General features: G+C 33.0%; 1 protein-coding gene across 2 annotated transcripts in view; it reads left to right on the top strand.

Annotated features, from left to right (window-relative positions):
- The window catches only part of LOC127712482 (glyoxalase domain-containing protein 4-like), a 62,092-nt gene extending 38,514 nt beyond the window's left edge, over positions 1 to 23,578 (top strand). For both annotated transcript variants that reach the window (XM_052218944.1, XM_052218945.1), the window contains 5 exons: positions 697 to 776; positions 8,002 to 8,088; positions 10,442 to 10,555; positions 17,991 to 18,077; positions 21,684 to 23,578. In XM_052218944.1, coding sequence (XP_052074904.1) covers positions 697 to 776; positions 8,002 to 8,088; positions 10,442 to 10,555; positions 17,991 to 18,077; positions 21,684 to 21,749 — 434 coding nt within the window. In that variant the 3' untranslated portion in view covers positions 21,750 to 23,578. The remainder of the gene's footprint in view (positions 1 to 696; positions 777 to 8,001; positions 8,089 to 10,441; positions 10,556 to 17,990; positions 18,078 to 21,683) is intronic.
- The last annotated feature ends 427 nt before the right edge of the window (positions 23,579 to 24,005 follow it).

Raw genomic sequence — 24,005 nt, 5'->3', positions numbered from 1 at the left:
TCTGATAAAGTTATTTATAGTACCCATTCAAACATATGTTTTTACCTGACTTTTATTGATTACAACTGGTTGAACATTAAAGAGTACATTTAAATTGTAAGGTTTTTTGTATAAAGATAAGTGTTTTTGTGAAGATACTAACCTTGAATATAGTTAAATTTTAATACATGTAGTAAGTGACAGGAATGTGATCTAGACACATAGACCAATAGAGTTGTCTTTCTTTGATTAGATATAGGAAGATGTGGTATGAGTGCCAATGAGACAACTCTCCATCCAAGTAACAATTTATAAAAGTAAAACATTATAGGTCAAGGTACAGCCTTCAACACGGAGCATTGGCTCACACCGAACAGCAAGCTATAAAGGGCCCCAAAATTACTTGTGTAAAACCATTCAAACGGGAAAACCAACGGTCTAATCTATATAAAAACGAGAAACGAGAAACACGTATGAACTACATAAACAGACGACAACTACTGTACATCAGATTCCTGACTTAGGACAGGTGCAAACATTTGCAGCGGGATTAAACATTTTAATGGTACCAAACCTTCTCCCTTTTCTGAATCAATAGTATAAAATCACAACATAGAAAGACACACTATAAAATATCAATTGGAAGGCTTAGACCACCATAATGTATTATCTTATTTATAAGTGAAGTTTTCACAAATAAGACATTTAATATTGCAGATTATTGGACAAGATTGTGTGGTATGAAGGTTTTTTCACAAGACAATAAGACAGCTGTGTTAGGGTATGATGATAATCAGGTTTGTATACTGCCACAATATAATACTGTAAATTCAGAAATTATTGCGAGGTTTTTATTATTGCGAATAATGCTACTAGGTGAGTATCGCAATAATTAGAACTCGCATTCAGATATCTTATACACACATCAGTATGCAGATTTTCCTGAAATCACAATAATTAGTCTCGCATTTTTGTCCATTCTTCAAAAATAGCAATAATAAATAAATGCAATAATTTCTGAATTTACAGTATAATATTTTATCTGAAAAAAATAGAAACAGTTCTTGTAGAAATTTTGTCTTTGTTGAATTTATGTAATTACTTCATTCTAATCCATGATGCTTTTCAATGAAAGTTTTAGGGGACAAACCATATAAAATCTTCTCTTAACACTATTTAACCTAATGAGAATCAACTTCAGAAATCATTGTGTGTGTATCTAGTTTCAAATTCCAAAATAATCAATTGATAATGTACATTAATCCGATCTTTTTTTTTTTATATAACTGCAGAGCATGTAGGAACCAGATATTATTGAAATGGTCATTTGTCAGATTTTGTTATTTTTATTCTTTTTTTGTTGGGTTGCTGTCTCATTGATTTATACCCAACACCTTTAATTGCTTAAACTTCCAGTCTTCAGTATCCAACTATTTTCTCTTTATTAATATAAAAGGTTTGTCAGTACAGTAATGAAAAAAAATAATTTCACTATCTTTAATTTCTGAAAGAATTTTATCAATTTTATTTTTGCAAAATTCACTTTTCAAAACAAGTTTGTGAATGTTATGACTGAGACATCACATGATACTAGTATAATACTGAATCAACTGCAATAATGAATATTTATCACTATACAATCATCTAACATTTATTTTTTTGTGGCCCATGGTTAATTGTTTGTATTGGTTATGCATGTTACAGTGAGATTGTCTACCTACCTATGCCAGTATTTGTTAGTTTTCTTTGCCAGATATAAAGTATAAATTGTTTATATTACTCTGCAGCTCTGTTCTTCAATGGACAGTTGTGATCAGCCTCTAGTAAAAATTCTGTTCATACTAGTGCTAAGGTCCTTAATTATACCCCACGCAACGAGTTGCAGAGGGTATAATGTTTTTGACCCGTCCGTCTGTCCGTCCGTCAGTCCGTCAGTCTGTCAGTCCGTCAGTCCGTCAGTCCGTCAGTCCTGTTTCTTGTCATCGCAACTCCTCTCAAACCACACAACAGAATTTCACGAAACCTTTTTAGATCATAAGGACATACTATGTAGTTGTGCATATCGACAGGAAATTACGATTCAATTCTTTTTCTAGGAGTTACGCCCCTTTGAACTTATTTACTTTAATGTACTACTGCAACAGTTTGTCATCGCAACTCCTCTCAAACCACACAACAGAATTTCATGAAACCTTTTCAGATAATAAGGACATACTACATAGATGTGCATATCGACAGGAAATTACGATTCAATTTTTTTTCCAGGAGTTACGCCCCTTTGAACTTATTTGCCCAATATATTACTGCAACCTTTTGTCATCGCAACTCCTCTCAAACCACACAACAGAATTTCATGAAACTGTTTAGACAATAAGGACATACTATGTAGATGTGCATATTGACAGGAAATTATGATTCAATTTTTATACGACCACAAAAAAATTTTGCGATAGTATATTGGTATGACGTTCGCGTCGCTGTCGTCGTCCGGCGTTGTCGTCGTCCGAAGACACATTGGTTTTCGAACTCTAACTTTAGTTTAAGTGAATGGATCTCTATGAAATTTTACCATAAGGTTCAATACCACAAAAGGAAGGTGGGGATTGATTTTGGGGGTTATGGTACCAACAGTTAAGGAATTAGGGGCCAAAAATAAGCATTTTTGTAACTTCCAGACATAACTTGTGTGTAAGTGTATGGATCTCTCTGACATTGTACCACAAGGTTCCATATCACAAAGGGAATGTTGGGATTGATTTTGGGGGTAATTGCCTCAAAATTTTAGGAATAAGGGGCCAAAAAAGGAGCAAAATACAAGCTTTTGTATATGGACAAATACTTTAGTACAAAACATAATTAAAAGCAGTGTAAGGGAGATAAATCAAATACATCATTTGAATTACCTCCCTTAAACTGCTTTTAAATTATGTATTAAGTAATGGTTAATGAACAATTAAGACAATTAAAAACAGTGTAAGGGAGGTAATCCACATACAACGTTTTGATTACTTCCCTTACACTGCTTTCAAATTATGTTTAAAGAAATGCATATTTATAAAGGAAGACCAGTAAAAATATCTGCAAATGTTGCATCTTTTTTATTTTTACCAAAAAATTCATATGAAAGATTTGACACCATATTTTAAATTCTATTATAAAATAGATTAAGTTAGCACTATTGTAAATTTAAATGGGTAATTATGGTTGCAAATTCCATTGGAAATTTGAATTGAGATTATGACCATATCTTGAGGGAAAGATTTTGGGGGAAAAGGGGGGGGGGGGGGGTAAAAAGAAATTGTGGGGGGTCAATTTTTTCTTATTTCAGATTTCAGAAATTAAAAAGAATTATTCTTCAAATATTATTTTTTTTTCAAATTTCAAATATTGAAAAATTTCACGAAGTAATCTTTAATTGCAAAGTATGGCGCATTAGATTTGTAAAATCTTTGACCACATTTATTTATTTGTTATGCCATATCTCACCGTGTATTTAGATTTTTAATTTTGGGTCCAGTTTTCAAATTGGTCTACATTAAGGTCCAAAGGGTCCAAAATTAAACTTAGTTTGATTTTAACAAAAATTGAATATATGGGGTTCTTTGATATGCTGAATCTAAACATGTATTTAGATTTTTGATTTCGGGCCCAGTTTTCAAGTTGGTCCAAATTAGGGTCCAAAATTAAACTTTGTTTGATTTCAACAAAAATTTAATATATGGGGTTCTTTGATATGCTGAATCTGACCATGTATTTAGATTTTTTATTTGTGGGCCCTGCTATCAAATTGGTTCATATTGAGGTCAAAAGGGTCCAAAATTAAACTTTTGTTTTATTTCATCAAAAATTGAATTATTGGGGTTCTTTGATATGCCAAATCTAACCGTGTATTTAGATTTTTAATTTTGGGTCCAGTTTTCAAATTGGTCTACATAAAGGTCCAAAGGGTCCAAAATTAAACTTAGTTTGATTTTAACAAAAATTGAATATATGGGGTTCTTTGATATGCTGAATCTAAACATGTATTGAGATTTTTGATTTCGGGCCCAGTTTTCAAGTTGGTCCAAATTGGGGTCCAAAATTAAACTTTGTTTGATTTCAACAAAAATTGAATATATGGGTACTTTGATATGCTGAATCTAACCATGTATTTAGATTTTTATTTGTGGGCCCCCCTAACAAATTTGTTCATATTGAGGTCAAAAGGGTCCAAAATTAAACTTTGTTTTATTTCATCAAAAATTGAATTATTGGGGTTCTTTGATATGCCAAATCTAACCGTGTACTGTGGATTCATTATTATTCGTTGGATACCATTTTTTGTGGATTTCGTGGGTACAACTGAACCACGAAATTAAATGTTCAACGAATGACATATTTTGTATAGGCTTGTACTCAGACTTTTGGTCAAACCACGAAATTAAATATCCACGAACATGCAAATTTTCACTAATCCACGAAAATTGGTACCCACGAAAATAAATGAATCCACAGTATTTAGATTTTTAATTTTGGGTCCCGTTTTTTAAATTGGTCTACATTAAGGTCCAAAGGGTCCAAAATTAAACTTAGTTTGATTTTAACAAAAATTGAATTCTTGGGGTTCTTTGATATGCTGAATCTAAACATGTGTTTAGATTTTTTATTATGGGCCCAGTTTTCAAGTTGGTTCAAGTTGGGGTCCAAAATTAAACTTTGTTTGATTTCAACAAAAATTGAATATATGGGGTTCTTTGATATGCTGAATCTAACCATGTATTTTGATTTTTGGGCCCCGTTATCAAATTGGTCCACATTGAGGTCAAAAGGGTCCAAAATTAAACTTTGTTTTAATTACATCAAAAATTGAATTCTTTGGATTCTTTGATATGCTGAATCTAACCATGTATTTAGATTTTGGATATTGGACCATAATAGGTAAATTAAAAAAAATTAAGTTCTTAGACCACAATCATTCTGTGTCAGAAACCTACCGTATGCTGTGTCAAATATTTAATCACAATCCAAATTCAGAGCTGTATCAAACTTGAATGTTGTGTCCATACTTGCCCCAACTGTTCAGGGTTCGACCTCTGCGGTCGTATCAAGCTGCGCCAAGCAGAGCATTTTATTTTTTCTGATACAATTTTTATTCTGATACAATTTTTATACGACCGCGTCCGAAGACACATTAGTTTTCGCACTCTAACTTTAGTTTAAGTGAATGGATCTCAATGAAATTTTACCATAAGGTTCAATACTACAAAAGGAAGGTAGGGATTGATTTTGGGGGTAATAGTACCCACAGTTTAGGAATTAGGGGCCAAAAAGGGGCCAAAAATAAGCATTTTTGTCGAGCCTTCGACTTTAGTCGAAAAAGCGAGACATAGCGATCCTACATTCCGTCGGCGTCGTCGGCGGCGGCGTCCACAAATATTCACTCTGTGGTTAAAGTTTTTGAAATTTTAATAACTTTCTTAAACTACCTTGGATTTCTACCAAACTTGGACAGAAGCTTGTTTATGATCATAAGATAGTATCCAGAAGTAAATTTTGTAAAAATAAAATTCCATTTTTTCCGTATTTTACTTATAAATGGACTTAGTTTTTCTGCCGGGAAATATTACATTCACTCTGTGGTTAAAGTTTTTAAAATTTTAATAGCTTTCTTAAACTACCTTGGATTTCTACCAAACTTGGACAGAAGCTTGTTTATGATCATAAGATAGTATCCAGAAGTAAATTTTGTAAAAATAAAATTCCATTTTTTCAGTATTTTACTTATAAATGGACTTAGTTTTTCTGCCGGGAAATATTACATTCACTCTGTGGTTAAAGTTTTTAAAATTTTAATAACTTTCTTAAACTATCCTGGGATTTCTACCAAACTTGGACAGAAGCTTGTTTATGATCATAAGATAGTATCCAGAAGGAAATTTTGTAAAATAATAAATCCATTTTTTCTGTATTTTACTTTTAAATGGACTTAGATTTTCTGCCAGGAAACAACACATTCACTCTGTGGTTAAAGTTTTTAAAATTTTAATAACTTTCTTATACTATTTTGGATTTGTACCAAACTTGGACAGAAGCTTGTTTATGATCAAAAGCTAGTATCTAGAAGGAAATTTTGTAAAATAATAAATCCATTTTTTCCGTATTTTACTTTTAAATGGACTTAGATTTCCTGTCAGGAAACAACACATTCACTCTGTGGTTAAAGTTTTTTAAATTTTAATAACTTTCTTATACTATTTTGGATTTGCACCAAACTTTAACAGAAGCTTGTTTATGATCGAATGCTAGTATCTAGAACGAAATTTTGTTTTCTTCAAGTTAACATTACATTCAGTCTGCAGATAAAGTTTTTAAACATTTATTAGATTCATAAACTATCCTGGATTTTTACCAAACTTGGACAGAAACTTCTTACAATCAAAAGATAGTATCAAGAGGAATATTTTTATTGATTTACTTCCTCATTTTTGTTGAGCCTGCGATTAACAGAAAAAGTAGGCGAGACACTGGGTTCCGCGGAACCCTTACGAATTTTTGTAACTTCCAGATATAACTTGTGTCTAAGTGTATGGATCTCTCTGACATTGTACCACAAGGTTCCATATCACAAAGGGAATGCTGGGACTGATTTTGGGGGTAATTGTGTCCAAATTTTAGGAATTAGGGGCCAAAAAGGGGCAAAAAACAAGCTTTTTCTAGTTTCATGACAATAATTTGTGTGTAAGTGTATGGATCTCTCTGACATTGTATCTCAATGTTCCATATCACAAAGGGAATGCTGGGATTGATTTTGGGGGTAATTGCCTCCAAATTTTAGGAATTAGGGGCCAAAAAGGGGCAAAAAACAAGCATTTTTCTAGTTTCATGACAATAACTTGTGTGTAAGTGTATGGATCTTTATGAAATTGTACTACAAGGTTCCATATCACAAAGGGAAAGCTGGATCTGAGTTTGAGGGTAATTGCCCAAAAAGTTTAGGAATAAGGGGCCAAAAAAGGGGCAAAAATAAGCATTTTTCTAGTTTCCAGACAATAACTTGTGTTCAAATGTATGGATCTTTATGAAATTGTACTGCAAGGTTCCATATCACAAAGGGAAAGCTGGGTTTGAGTTTGGGGGTAATTGCCCTCAACGTTTAGGAATTTAGGGCCAAAAAGGGGCCAAAAAACAAGCATTTTTCTAGTTTCCAGACAATAACTTGTGTTCAAGTGTATGGATCTCTCTGAAATTGTACTGCAAGGTACCATACCACAAAGGGATAGCTGGGATTGAGTTTGGGGTGATGAATCATAAGGGGGTTCAAAAAATTGGGGGGAGGGATTTTTTTTTCCTTTTTTTTCTTTAGAATTTTCCATTTTAAATTGGTTATTTCTGATTTATATATAAAAGCAAATAATAATGATATGGTTTGAATAGGTAAATTAAAAATATTTAAGTTCTTAGACCACTTTCATTCTGTGTGAGAAACCTATGCTGTGTCAAATATTTAATTACAATCCAAATTCAGTGCTGTATCAAGCTTGAATGTTATGTCCATACTTGCCCCAACTGTTCAGGGTTCGACCTCTGCGGTCGTATCAAGCTGCGCCCTAGCGGAGCATTTTATTTTTTCTTACACTTATTTTATTTCTCCAATGACAATGTGGGGACGTGGGGTATGTGAGCACGCTCACTAAGGTTCTTTAATTTGCAGTGATGTGAAAGTTTTTGCTCCATGTTGAAGACCTCCCACTGACAGTGAGATGAAGAACAGCAATACAAGTGCTTTTTTCTTTGCTTTTGGTTTTGTTCCTGGTAGTGCTTTCATGTCCTGAATTGATACTCCATATCCTTTGTTTTCCAAAATTAAAGGAATCGGCATAGTTTTACCCCCTGGAATGTCAAGCAGATCAGTGATTAGCAATTAGACAATTTTGAAAAAAATCTGAAGTAGATTACTGGGTTCATTAATATTTTCCCTTTTAATGTTTATCTTTGACAGTAATTTGAGGACATTTTCAATATAACATTTTCTTGTCATTATAGTGCAAGTTAGAATTGTATGAAATAGGAACAGATGTGGACCATGCCTCAGCTTTTGGAAGAATTGCATTTGCTTGTCCAGGAATAGAGGTAAAGTAGACACAGTATCTTGCTTATAATCAAGGTTTTATCCAGTCAAATTAATACTGGTGTAAGGCAGAGTAGAAAAAATAAAAAAAATGTCACTATTGAATAATAGCATGAAAATTTGGATCTTTTTTGTCGAGCCTTCGACTTTTGTCGAAAAAGCGAGACATAGCGATCCTACATTCCGTCGTCATCGGCGTCCACAAATATTCACTCTGTGGTTAAAGTTTTTGAAATTTTAATAACTTTCTTAAACTATCCTGGATTTCTACCAAACTTGGACAGAAGCTTGTTTATGCTCATAAGATAATATTCTATTCACAAGTAAATTTTGTAAAAAAAAAATTCCATTTTTTCCGTATTTTACTTATAAATGGACTTAGTTTTTCTTCCAGTTAACATTACATACAGTCTGCAGTTTAAGTTTTTAAAACATTTATTAGATTCATAAACTATCCTGGACAAACTTGGACAGAAGCTACTTACAATCAAAAGATAGTACAGAGAGAAATATTTTTATTAATTTTTTTCCTCATTTTTGTTGAGCCTGCGATTAACAGCAAAAGTAGGCGAGACACTGGGTTCCGTGGAACCCTTACAAATTTTTTTGTGACTTGATTGCTTTATCTTATCACTTTGACTTTGATTGCTTTATCTTATCACTTTAGACTTTGATAACTTGACTGGATGTTTCTACAGCTGTTGGTTAAAATTTCCAACCAGTTGAACAGTTTTATTGTGGAGCCTGCGACTTTTGTCGCAGAAAGCTTGACATAGGGATAGTGATCCGGCTGGTGTTAGCTAAATACTTAAAAGCTTAATATTTCAGAAGGTTGAAGACCTGGATGCTTCATACTTTGTATATAGATACCTTATGTTATGAAGTTTCCGTCTGTCATATGTCCTTTATCCTTGACCTCATTTTCATGGTTCAGTGACTACTTGAAAAAAAAGTTGTGATTTTTTGTAATGTTAATTTCTCTCTTATTATGAGTAATAGGATAACTATATTTTGTATGTGCATACCTTGCACAGTTCCCATGCCTGTCGGACAGTTTTCACCGGACCTCGACCTCATTTCATGGATCAGTGAACAAGGTGAAGTTTTCACGGTCAAGTCCATATCTCAGATACTGTAAGCAATAGGTCTACTATATTTGGTGTATGGAATGATTGTAAGGTGTACATGTCTGTCTGGCAGGTGTCATCTCACCTTGATCTCATTTTCATGGTTCAGTGGTTAAAGCTAAGTTTTTGTGTTTTGGTCTATTTTTCTAATACTGTATGCAATAGGTCAGTTCTATTTCGTGTATGGAAATATTTTATGATGTACATGTCAGTCTGGCAGGTTTTATTTGACCTTGACCTCGTTTTCACAGTTCATTGCTCAATGTTAAGTTTTTGTGTTTTGGTCTGTTTTTCTCAAAACTATAAGAATAGGTCAACTATATTCAATGTATCGAATGATTGTAAGGTGTACATGTAATTCTGACTTGGTTTATCTGACCTTGACCTGATTTTCTTGCATCATGATAAGTTAATGTGATACTTGTAGTCAAACTTTATATTTAGGGCTATCAACATAAAATCAATAGTAGTAAAGTAGGCAAGACATTTCAGCATGTGCACTCTTGTTTCATAAAACAAATTGCAATTAGGTTAGCATTTTGAATGAAATGCAATGGAAGGAGAGAAACAATCAAGTCACTGTAAATAGAATTCTACTTTGAAATCTGCTAGAAAATATTATGGTATAACTGAGCATTCAAACAACATTAAAAGATAAAACCATATAATTTACATAGATTGTACGCATGAATAAAGGGAAATGTAATGTATACATCTATGAGACAACAGAACAACAACACAAAGCAGATAATACATCTTAAGGTCAAATAATAGACTATTGTCTATACCATATGTCAACCTCTATATAACCCAGTTCTAGAAGAGTTCTGCCACCAACATTGGTTCTTTTCAAGGAAGAAAAAACGGCAGAATGTATAAAAAAAAAACAAAAAAACATGGATTCTTACTTTCAGACCGACAAAGACTACTGTGGATTCATTTATTTTCGTGGGTACCAATTTTCATGGTTTAAGAAAAACTTGCATGTTTGTGGATATTTAATTTTGTAGTTTTGCCGAAGTCTGCATACAAGCCTATAGAAAATTTGTTATTCGTTGAACATTCAATTTCGTGGTTCACATGTACCTACAAAATCCATGAAAATTGGTATCCAACGAATAATAATGAGTCCACAGTATACTGACCTTTTATACAATAAATTTGATTTTTTTTCTCATAAATATTGTATTTCTGAATTGATTTTTAATATTTATTTTCTTTTCTTTAGTTGCCTGATATCCAGAGTAAGATGAAGGAAGAAAACCAGACCATTCTAACAGATCTTATCAGTTTAGACACTCCAGGGAAGGCCACAGTACAAGTTGTCATCGTAGCTGATCCTGTAAGCATTACTATGTTCAATTCAATTCAAATTACAAACTTACTAAAGTATACTTAGCTGATCCTATAGGTAACAGTGAAATACAATTGTATTCGAATTTCAAAAGCTTTATTAGTCCCCTACCGACGAAGTTGAAGGGGACTTTAGGTTTGCACTCCGTCCATCTGTCTGTCTGTCTGTCTGTCTGTCTGTCTGTCTGTCTGTCTGTCAGTCAGGCAAATCAGTTTTCCAGACTTTTTTCTTCGTGCTTGAAGATATTGATTTTATATTTGGTTTATTGATTTATCATGACAAGTTACAGGTCAAGTTCAATGTTCACGATTTCAGCTTTTCTCTTTGTTCAGTTAAAGCCCTTTCCCTAGAATTAATTTTTTGATGAAATACTTATTATTAATTAGTAGATTTCTGTTCAAAGGGAAATAACTCATTTTTAAAAAAAAATTTAAAAGACAAAATGACATTTTGGATTTTTTTCCTTTTCTTTGGTAAATTGTTTGAAGAATTTAGTGGAAGTTTGTTTGTCATTCTTGAAGATATTGATTTGATAATTAGTATATAGTATTATCATGACAAGTTACAGATCAAGTTGGAATTTTGTTCCAGTCTGATAATTTTGTGCAGAGTTATGGTCTTTGGACATAGAAAATTCACTTAAATAATCAGTTTTCAACAGTTTTTTTCGTCATGCTTGAAGATTTTGACTTGATATTTTTATGTAGTTTACACCATGACAAGTTATAGATCAAGTTAGAATTTCGTTCCATTACAATGAATTTGTAACCGGTAGGGGACTATGTATTGCCATGCAATACTCACAGAATGCTTGTTAAAAATACCTTACATCAACAAACGTGTTGCTAAAAAAAGAACAATTTGGGTAAAAAACAGTTTTTGGCTTATATCTCAAAAAACTAAAGCATTTAGAGCAAATCTGACATGATAAAAATTATCAGTAGGTTATGATCCATTTCCTGCAATATTTTCAGAAAAATCAGACAATCCATTTTGTAGTTATTGCCCCTGAAATGTCAATTTTTAGGAAATAAAAAAAAAACTAAAGCAGTTAGAGCAAACAAATAAGTAAGATCTACAAGTAAGTCAACATGGATGAATTGTCCAGTGGCATAGCTAGGCGAAAGCTCGGAAGCCAAGGCTTCAACATCATTTTGATAAAAAAAAAAGGGGGGGTAGAGAAGGTGGAGGAGAAATGGACTCTGTGCGGTTTTTTAAATAAAAAAGTTGTTGAGGTCAACAACATCACTTCTCAGACTCCCGTTCATTCCTTTCCCCTGCGCTGTATTCCCCCTCTTTTTATAGCTGATGAATATTGTGTCTGCAGGGTGTTCTGCTTAGTCACAATGCAACACAGAATTGACAATTTCTTTACCCATAAGAATTTTGATAGTGCCATTTCATCTGACAGTACAGACACACAGGCTTTACAAGATGATTCTTCAATCCAGAAGCCAGAAAGTCAAACAAGTAGTAACAATGACTTTGCGTGCAGTTCAACTTTGTTCCCAAATGTATATGGTCCTTCATACCCTGACATTGGTACCCTTACGAAAGAAAACTCGGACTTCTCTTAAACTGAGTTTTACTGTGCGTACTGTTGTATGTTTGTTTTTTCTACATTGGCTAGAGGTATAGGGGGAGGGTTGAGATCTCCAAAAACATGTTTAACCCCGCCACATTTTTGCGCCTGTCCCAAGTCAGGAGCCTCTGGCCTTTGTTAGTCTTGTATCATTTTTAATTTTAGTTTCTTGTGTATAATTTGGAGTTTAGTATGACGTCCATTATCACTGAACTAGTATACATATTTGTGTAGGGGCCAGCTGAAGGATGCCTCTGGGTGAGGGAGTTTCTTGCTGCATTGAAGACTCATTGGTGGCCTTCGGCTGTTGTCTGCTCTATGGTCGGGTTGTTGTCTCTTTGACACATTCCCCATTTCCATTCTCAATTTTATTGAGAAAGGATGATGACGTTAAATTGTTTTTTGTCGCAGAAAGCTTGACATAAGGATAGTGATCCAGCGGCGGAGACGCCAGCTAACTTCTTAAAAGCTTTATATTTTAGAAGCTAGAATACCTGGATGCTTCATACTTTGTATATAGATGCCTTATGTTAGGAAGTTTCTGTCTGTCATATGTCCATTGTCCTCATTTTCATGGTTCAGTGACTACTTGAAAAAAAAGTCAACATTTTTTGTAATGTTAATTTCTTTCTTATTATGAGTAATAGGTCAGCTATATTTGGTATGTGCCTATCTTGCAAGGTCCTCATGCCCGTCAGACAATTTTCATTTGACCTCGACCTCATTTCATGGATCAGTGAACAAGGTAAGAGTTTCGTGGTCAAGTCCATATATCAGATACCATAAGCAGTAGGTCTACTATATTTGGTATATGGAATGATTGTAAAGTGTACATTTCCAACTGGTAGGTGTCATCTGACCTTGACCTCATTTTCATGGTACAGTGCACGTGGTCAAAGTTAAGTTTTTGAGTTTTGGTCTTTTTATGCCCCTGCCCTAGCGATGGGGGCATTAAGTTTTACCCTTGTCCTTCTGTACGTACGTACGTACATACCTCCCAAAATTGGTTTCCGTTCTCTAACTTGAGTTTGCCTTAACCAAATGTTATGAAACTTATACACAATGCTTATTACCACAAAACACAGATCAAGTTTGAATTTTGGTGGCGTCACTTTAACCGTTCTAGAGTTATGCCCCTTTATAAATGGAAAAATTGCAAAACTTTTAGTTTCCGTTCTCTTACTTAAGTTTGCCTCAACCAAATGTTATGAAACTTATACACAATGCTTATTACCACAAAACACAGATCAAGTTTGAATTTTGGTGGCGTCACTTTAACCGTTCTTGAGTTATGCCCCTTTATAAATGGAAAAATTGCAAAATTTTTATTTTCTTCTAAATATCAAGTGATTTTTTAAATTGGAGTTATCTTCCTTTGTCCATGATTATAGTTGAATCAACTACAATCAATGCTTATACAATGCAATGTTAAATTTTGACTTCCACTGATAAAACACAGATCAAGTTGAATTTGGGTAGTGTCACTTTAACCATTATTTAGTTATGCCCCTTTATAAATTGAAAGATTGCAAAATTTTTAGTTTTCATTCTGTAACTTAAGTTTGTCCCAACCAAACATTATGAAACCTTTACACAATATTCATTACCACAAAACTAAGATCAAGTACAAATTTTTTGTTTCCGTTTTCTAACTTTAGTTTGCCACAACCAAATGTTATGAAACTTATACACAATGCTAATTACTACATAATACAGATTAAGTACGAAATTTGCTGGTGATACTTTTACCAATCTTGAGTTATGTCCCTTTATAAACATAAAAATTGCTGAATTTTTCGTTTCTGTTCTCTAACTTTAGTTTGTCTCAACCAAATGATATAAAACTTATACACAACTGTTCTAGAGTTATGCGTGTTTACAAATAGAAAAATTGCTGAATTTTTAGTTTCTGTTCTCTACTTAAGTTAGCCTCAACCAAATGTTATGAGATTTACACACAATGCTTATTACCACAAACCTTAGATCAAGTTCAAATTTGGGTAGCGTCACTTTTACTGTTCTTCAGTTATGTCCCTGTATAACTATATGATATGCAAGCGGGGGCATCATCTGTGTCCACATATGGACACTATCCAGATTCATTTTCTAATACTATAGGCAACAGGTCAACTATATTTGGTGTATGGAAATATTTTATGATGTACATGTCAGTCTCACAGGTTTTATTTGACCTTGACCTCAATTTCACGGTTCATTTCTCAGTGTTAAGTTTTTGTGTTTTGGTCTGTTTTTCTTCAACTATAAGCAATAGATCAGCTTTATTTGTTGTATGAAAGGATTGTAAGGTGTATATGTCTGTCTGGCAGGTATCATCTGACCTTGACCTCATTTTCATGGTTCATTGGTCAATGTTAAGTTTTCATGGTTAAGTTTGGTTCTGAGATACTATAAGCAAAAGGTCAACTATATTTAATGCATAAATTGATTGTAAGGTGTACATGTCTATCTGGCATGGTTCTTCTGACCTTGACCTCATTTTCATGGTTCATTGGTCAATATTAAGTTTTCTTGGTTAAGACTGTTTCTTAGAAACTATAAGCAATAGGTCAACTATGTTTGGTTTATTGAATGATTGTAAGGTGTACATGTATTTCGCGTTTGGTTTATCTGACCTTGACCTCATTTTCTTGGATCATGTTAAGTTTGTGTGTTACTTGTAGTAAAGCATTATATTTAGGACTATCAACATAAAATCAATGGTTAGTAAAGAAGGCGAGACATTTCAGCTTGTGCACTCTTGTTTAGTTTATTCCCTGACAAACATGACAAGAAACTTAGAATCATGCATAATGTTGTATCATGAATATTGTTCAGCTTTTACAAGATGTTTGCTTACGGTAATACAACCAAAGGCAAGTGTGAGCCATCACCTATATATCCATTTGTTCGTCTGTTTCCATGTAGTTCACCTCGTAAGTTGTTTTCCGCTGCCCATCAGTACGTACCCATTTTAACGGGATATGTTGTTTATATTTTATCTCTTAACAATTTATAATGTGGTGGTTTTTATCATACTGGTCTTAGTCAATATAACTTTTTTTTACCCGCTGGAATCTCCTGGTATTTGTCGAGCCTGCGACTTTTGTCGCAGAAAGCTCGATATAGGGATAGTGATCCAGCGGCGGCATTAGCTAACTTCTTAAAAGCTTTATATTTTAGAAGCTAGAAGACCTGGATGCTTCATACTTTATATAGATGCCTTATGTTACGAAGTTTCCGTCTGTCATATGTCCATTGTTCTTGACCTCATTTTCATGGTTCAATGACTACTTGAAAAAAAAGTCAACATTTTTTGTAATGTTAATTTCTTTCTTATTTTAAGTAATAGGATAACTATATTTAGTATGTGCGTACCTTGCAAGGTCCTCATGCCCGTCAGACAATTTTCATTTGACCTTGACCTCATTTCATGGATCAGTGAACAAGGTTAAGTTTTCGTGGTCAAGTCCATATATCAGATACTATAAGCAGTAGGTCTACTATATTTGGTATATGGAATGATTGAAAGGTGTACATGTCCAACTGGTAGGTGTCATCTGACCTTGACCTCATTTTCATGGTTCAGTGGTCAAAGTTAAGTTTTTGAGTTTTGGTCTTTTTTTCTAATACTGTATGCAATAGGTCAGCTATATTTAGTATGTGCGTACCTTGCAAGGTCCTCATGCCCGTCAGACAATTTTCATTTTTCCTCGACCTCATTTCATGGATCAGTGAACAAGGTTAAGTTTTCGTGGTCAAGTCCATATATCAGATACTATAAGCAGTAGGGCTACTATATTTGGTATATGGAATGATTGTAAGGTGTACATGTCCAACTGGTAGGAGTCATCTGACCTTGACAGCATTTTCATGGTTCAGTGGTCAAAGTTAAGTTTTTGAGTTTTGGTCTTTTTTTCTTATACTATATGCAATAGGTCAACTATATTTGGTGTATGGAAATATTTTATGATGTACATGTCAGTCTCACAGGTTTTATTTGACCTTGACCTCATTTCCACGGTTCATTTCTCAGTGTTTAGTTTTTGTGTTTTGGTCTGTTTTTCTTCAACTATAAGCAATAGATCAACTATATTTGTTGTATGGAAGGATTGTAAGGTGTATATGTCTGTCTGGCAGGTATCATCTGACCTTGACCTCATTTTCATGGTTTATGGTCAATATTTAGTTTTCTTGGTTACGACTGTTTCTTAGAAACTATAAGCAATAGGTCAACTATGTTTGGTTTATTGAACGATTGTAAGGTGTACATGTATTTCTCGTTTGGTTTATCTGACCTTGACCTCATTTTCTTGGATCATGTAAAGTTTGTGTGTTACTTGTAGTAAAGCTTTATATTTAGGACTATCAACATAAAATCAATGGTAAGTAAAGAAGGCGAGACATTTCAGTGTGTGCACTCTTGTTACAGTTTCTTAGAGGAAAAATATATAGATATTCACAAAAATATTTGACTTGTATCAAACAAATATGCTTTTGACTTGACCTTAATATTCAATATTTTCAGTTCATTTTTGTGGATCTAAAACCCTAAAATCCAGGAGCGTCCCCTTATAGGAGTTATTGCCCTAGAAAAAACTAATTTTACTGATTTTTTGCAGAAACTATAATAGATAAAAAGGAATTGTAAAAAGCAAAAGTGTTCAGCAAAATAAGATCTACAGATAAGGCCTAATCATCAATTAACCCCTTTCAGAAGTTATTGCCCTTGAAAGATGATTTTTTTTCCATTTTTGCAGTTTTTGAAATAAGATTACAAATAAGCAAGCATGACTGATTGCGATAAAGGAAAAAAATAAATATCAAAATGGCATATTTTTTTACCAGGTGAGAGATTCAGTCTCTTGTGATCCTTATGTTTATGGAAATATATAGACATTGATATGGGAATTGTTCTTATGAAATTTAAAATCCATAAATGTTCGATAAATGCAAAAGAATCTAAAATGAAATAGCACCTACCTCAAAACCTTCATTTTAATTAGATATTATCCTAATTTGAAGCGTACAAGTAAAGGAATAATCTTTAGCTTGAAAGTTTTCATTCGTATGACATCATGTTTTGCCATGATGTTAATTCGCTAAGATCATTCATGAAAATTTCGCGGAATTTTATTTAATTTTAATTTTATACATTTTCAAAGCTTTAGTGCATTATTTCTTTTTGTTATATATGCATTAGAATAGAAACAACAGTTATGAATATGTTTTTATGCCCCACTTAGGGCACTATGTTTTTCGGTCTGTGCGTCCGTTCGTCCGTCTGTCCCACTTCAGGTTAAAGTTTTTGGTTAAAGTTTTTGGTCAAGGTAGTTTTTGATGAAGTTGAAGGCCAATCAACTTGAAACTTAGTACACATATATTCCCTATGATATGATCTTTCTAATTTTAGTGCCAAATTAAAGTTTTGACCCCAATTTCACGGTCCACTGAACATAGTAAAGGATAGTGTGAGTGGGGCATCCGTGTACTATGGACACATTCTTGTTCAATCTCAATTTGCTTAAAATCCTGGGATCCCTGCATGCATGTGCATTGCACATGAATAGATCACCTTGAAGGTTACGAAAGTAGTTTCGGAAACATGGTTTATCGAAGTGTAAACCAAGGGAAAAAATTCTACCTGACCAATCCATTTCAAGTATTTATAGATATACAAATCATATAAGAATTATATCTTAACTACTCAATAGTCTTATGAAATTGAATATAAAAATAAGGAGATGTGGTATGATTGCCGATGAGGCAACTATCCACCAAAATTCAAATGAATAGTCCATAAACATTTATTCCCAATGTTAAGTACTAATCTTCTGTTTACAGGATGGACATGAAATCTGTTTTGTTGGAGATGAAGGATTTAGAGATTTATCACAAGTAGATCCTAAAGCTGATGAACTTTTAAATAAGGTTGGTTTATATGGTTGTCTAACACACCTGAGTATGTCTGTGATGTTTTGTTATTACATGTACTAGTGTCATACCACTGTTGGTGGACTGTTAGTCCCTTAGTTTATCATTAGCTCAATAATCGGTGCTTTCATTCGTGAGATAAATTCTGATTGTAAAGTTTATAAAAGATACAAGTTTTACATGTATATATAAATACTTTTGAGTAAATTGATGTTTATGTTTTAAGTAAGCAAACAGATTCTTATTTGAATTTTCTTGGTTTTTGTTGAGCCTGTGACTTTTGTCGCAGAAAGCTCTACATAGGGATAGTGATCCGGCGGCGACGACGGCGTTAACTAACCTCTTAAAAGCTTAATATTTCAGAAGGTAGAAGACCTGGATACTTCATAATTTGTATATAGATGCGATATGAACTGAAGTTTCCGTCTGTCATATGTCCATTGTCCTTGACCTCATTTTCATGGTTCAGTGACTACTTGAAAAAAAAGTTCAGATTTTTTGTAATGTTAATTTCTCTCTTATTATGTGTAATAAGATAACTATATTTGGTATGTGCATACCTTGCAAGGTCCTCATGCCTGTCAGACAGTTTTCACTTAACCTCGACCTCATTTCATCGATCAGTGAACAAGGTTAAGTTTTCGTGGTCAAGTCCATATCACAGATACTACATGTATAAGCAATTGGTCTACTTTATTTGGTGTATGTAATGATTGTCAGGTGTACATGTCCAACTGGCAGGTGTCATCTGACCTTGACCTCATTTTCATGGTTCAGTGGTAATAGTTTTGTTTTTGTGTTTTGGTCTGTTTTTCTAATACTGTATTCAGTAGGTCAGCTATATTTGGTGTATGGAAATATTTTACGATGTACATGTCAGTCTGGCAGGTTTTTTTTACTTTGACCTCATTTTCACGGTTCATTGCTCAATGTTAAGTTTTTGTGTTTTGGTCTGTTTTTCTAATACTGTATGCAGTAGGTCAACTATATTTGGTGAATGGGAATATTTTACGATGTACATGTCAGTCTGGCAGGTTTTATTTGACCTTGACCTCATTTTCATGGTTCATTGCTTATGTTAAATTTTTGTGTTTTTCTTAGATACTATAAGCAATAGGTCAACTATATTTTATGTATGGAATGATTTTAAGGTGTACATGTCTGTCTGGCAGGGTTCATCTGACCTTGACTTCATTTTCATGATTCATTGGTCAATATAGAATTTCCATGGTTTGATCTGTTTCTTTTATACTATAAGCAATAGGTCATCTATATTCTGTGTATGGAATGATTGTATTAAAGGTGTACATGTATTTCTGGCTTGGTTTATCTGACCTTGACCTCATTTTCTTGGATCATAAATGTTAATGTGATACTTGTAGTAGAACTTTATATGTAGGACTATCAACATAAAATCAATGGTCAGTATAGTAGGCGAGACATTTCAGCGTGTGCACTCTTGTTTAGAACAATATAGTCAAATTTTAAAAACTAAAATTGAGAATGGAAATGGGGAATGTGTCAAAGAGACAACAACCCGACCATAGAACAGACAACAGCATCAATCTAAACTAAACCGAAACTTTTACTGGGGAAAAAAATAGCAAGCTCTAACTCTGAGTCACTCGCCATGTGGACAAATGTATCTCTGACAAGCTTTAACTTTCTTACAGTTGGACTGAATCATTTTTGTCGAGCCTTTCGACTTTTGTCGAAAAAGCGAGACATAGCGATCCTACATTCCGTCATCGTCGTCGTCGGCGGCGGCGTCCACAAATATTCACTCTGTGGTTAAAGTTTTTGAAATTTTAATAACTTTCTTAAACTATCCTGGATTTCTACCAAACTTGGACAGAAGCTTGTTTATGATCATAAGATAATATTCAAAAGTAAATTTTGTAAAAAATAAATTCCATTTTTTCAGTATTTTACTTATAAATGGACTTAGTTTTTCTGCCAGGAAACATTACATTCACTCTGTGGTTAAAGTTTTTGAAATTTTAATAACTTTCTTAAACTATCCTGGATTTCTACCAAACTTGGAAAAAAGCTTGTTTATGATCATAAGATAGTATCCAGGCATAAATTTTGTAAAAAAAAAATTCCATTTTTTCCGTATTTTACTTTTAAATTGACTTAGTTTTTCTGCCAGTTAACATTACATTCACTCTGTGGTTAAAGTTTTTAAAATTTTAACAACTTTCTTAAACTATTCTGGATTTGTACCAAACTTGGACAGAAGCTTGTTTATGATTAAAAGCTAGTATCTAGAAGGAAATTTTGTTCCATTTTTTCCGTATTTTACTTATAAATGTACTTAGTTTTTCTTCCAGTTAACATTACATACAGTCTGCAGTTTAAGTTTTAAAACATTTATTAGATTCATAAACTATCCTGGATTTTTACCAAACTTGGACAGAAGCTACTTACAATCAAAAGATAGTATAGAGAGGAATATTTTTATTAATTTTTTTCCTCATTTTTGTTGAGCCTGTGATTAACAGCAAAAAGTAGGCGAGACACTGGGTTCCGCGGAACCCTTACGAATTTTTTTCCTTAAAACTCCACTGGTACTATCTTGCGCTCCATCTTCTTTATATGGAAAACTTGCAGATATAAATCAGAAATGTGTTGAAAAAATTCATGAAGAAATACAATTAAATATATGGGCCATATTTGTGTGCCATAAGTATTTATACCTTACCCTCATGTCTGAATGTTAATGTCACGACAATAAAAAAAACTGTGAAACGACTGTCTTTCCAGTTAATATCTTTAAATCAACCCTTCTTATATCATGGTTAAGAAAATATCAGGTTTTATGAGTATTGCCCAGCCCTGTCAGAAAAACTGGAAAAACCTGGGTTTTACTTCGTAATACCGGGCATTACTGGGTAATATGGGTAAAAACTATATCTATTTTCCCGTAGTGTGAATTTGCATACCGGTAGCGGGAGTTCCATCATGGCAGGAGATGCTTACCTTGTCAACACACCCAGTCTCGCTCCTTTCTGAGTTCATGCACTTCCCTCAATCTTTTGTTTACCTTGATTTTTTTTTGCCTTATAAATTTATGAGATTTGATCATCGGTAAACAACTATGGTCCTAATTTTTCCAAAAAAATGTTTTCCATTGATTCAGGCCATTATTTCATATTACCCAGTATTGCTAAGAATTACCCAGTAAAACCTAGGTTTTTCCAGTTTTTCTGACAGGGCTGGGCAATACTCATAAAACCTGATATTTTGTTAACCCTGATGTAAGAAGTGTTGATTTCAAGAAATTAAATGGATCGACAATAGGACACCTAAAAAAAAACCTGAAAACTGTGCATCTTTCATTGTTGCAAGCGTGTTACATAATATAATAATAAGACATTGGTCTAGTTGTTAGAATATATATCATATAAAAAGCTTATGCAATAATGTGACATTTTTGTAGAATAACCATCAAGTATACTTGTGACCAAAAGTATAATTCTTCTTTTGAAAAGAAAATCATGGCCACATACAATAGTAAACTGTTTTACAGCATTTTTCATTAAATTGTAACACAACACTATGTAGAATATTTCCACTTAAGATAACTTTATAATTTTTCAGGCAATGGCAGACGACAAGAGTGATGAATGGTTTGAGAAAAAAGGAAAAACAAAAGCAACAGCATAACTAATCATGGGATGGTGCAATTCATTTAGAATTATTATAGTAAAAAAATTGTAACAATATTTAAATCACATGCTGCCATGACTGAAATCAGTTGTTTGTTTTGAAGTTTATAAATGATTATTAGAACTTTTAGAAACTGCTTGGATAATAAATCTAGCCCATCAATCAATAGAATGCTTAAATAAGCTATAAAGAAATAGTAAACTTTATCGTATTCAGAGTAGTTCGTGTTTACATTTATATTTTTATATTTGAAACAAAAAATAATTGGTAGATTTTGACAACTTTGATACTTTGTAGATTTTTAAATCAAGAACAAAAGAGGGTTTGCCATACCTTATTATTAATGAATAGATTGAATTATTGTTGTGATGATTGAAAATATTATTTTGACATTATGATGTGTGGGGTAAACCTGATGGTTATAAAAAATATAGAGAGGGCATTGTAAAATTTTATCAGCACTCATTATTTTCATAAATATTCAAATTTCTGTGATAACTATTTTAAATGTATATTTATGTGTGAAGGTGCTTGCAGCTTATGAATTTTGGGTTACAGTGGGAACTGACTTGTGCTCATCTGCAATCAATGTACTATATGTGAAAGTGCAATGTGGTTTATTTCACAGAGTTTTAATTTTTTTTTATTTCATAGACAAAACCGGTCCCTGTTGTTTTATTTTCACGTTTTCTTGTCACTTATTCGATCTTCAGTGATAAAACGAGAGGGGATATATTCCAGATTTTATCTAATTCACCAAATTAGCAAAAATAATCTCCTGACATTTTTTTTTTTACTTTACATTATTGGAGAATCTTCATACATAACATGGTCAGCTTCAGAATTTCTGGATTGTTGACACTTTAATTTAAAAGTCAGATGCATACATAGACGGTATACTGCAATATACTCATAATTTACTGTTTCTAAACTTTGATAATGAAAGAGAAGTGATCTATACTTATAAAAATGTACACTTTTTTTATTAAGGTGCTAATGAGAAATATTTTGGAAAGGGTATTTGAACAATTTTATATTTCTAGTAATTAATGTGATTTTAACCAAAGCTGTATTGTAATTTTGTTTTTTACATTGTGATCACATGGTTAGTTGGGAAATGATGACTTACTCCCATAGCAGTTGGAGAATTGTGCTTTTTTACTGAATAAGTATCTTGATGATATACCATATTCATTGTTTATATTGACAATAAGTACCAGTAAAGCTTTGTCAAGGTCCAACATTAAAGATGTGAGAGACACACTGCACTATTCATTCAAGATCATTGAACTGTTACATAAGTTAAGACATTTTGTTGACGTTTTTGTATGCATTCATTTTTTTTTCATGGTTGTTCTATCTCATACACATGTATGGCCTTCAAATTTCAATGAACTTTGGTTTATTAAGAAAGTTTTTTCTGTACAACATACTGTGAGATCACAAGTATTAATTCAATACCAATGTGTATGTGTTTCAAAATTCACTAAAGCAAAGAGGATATTTATTGCCTTGAAATGTGCAAATGTTATTTGTTTGTGTAGCGTGCGGTTTAAATCATTGTGGTTAAAGCCGTGAAGCAAAATTCTATACAACTAGAAAATATTTACATTGATCAGTACCAGTAAGTGGTCTGTCACAGTAACCTATTTTATGCATATTTTTCCTACTTGATAACTGCCAAACAATGAGAGGGCATTTTGTTATGTTAAAAATTTTTTTAGATTTTAATGGTGCATGAATTTATGATGTGCTTTAGACATATATGATTGTTATTTATTGTCAATTATACATTGGATTTAGGGTAAATAAAAATGAAGAACAAAGATGGTTTATTTCGTCTACATCACTAATTTTGATTTCATCAGTGAACCCCAAAGGTCTTGAATGATTTACCAGTAGAAGTTATACATTCATCCATCACATATCATAATTTAAAATGTAAATATCAACAAGGAAGGGTTGAAACAAAACTGCCAAAACTACCTTAACCTCTTACCTCTTAAAGCTGTATTGTTTTGATTTTTTTTTTCACCAGCCCTTTAATGTGCAAAGCCAAAGCAAAACCAACATTGCTAATCAAGCTATAAAAGGCCCAACAATTAGAAATATAAAACAAATCAAACAAGAAGACTAACGGCCTGATTTATGTGCAAAACAATAAACAAAATCCAAATATGATATACAGCAACAAACTACAACCACCTTACAGACACCATCAGAATGTGGCAGGGTTAAACATGTTTGCTAGTG

Source organism: Mytilus californianus, unplaced genomic scaffold (genome assembly GCF_021869535.1).
Source record: "Mytilus californianus isolate M0D057914Y unplaced genomic scaffold, xbMytCali1.0.p SCAF_8, whole genome shotgun sequence".
Lineage (NCBI taxonomy): Eukaryota > Metazoa > Mollusca > Bivalvia > Mytilida > Mytilidae > Mytilus > Mytilus californianus.
Note: the sequence above shows the minus strand (reverse complement) of the source record. Positions and strands in the feature narration are given on the sequence as shown.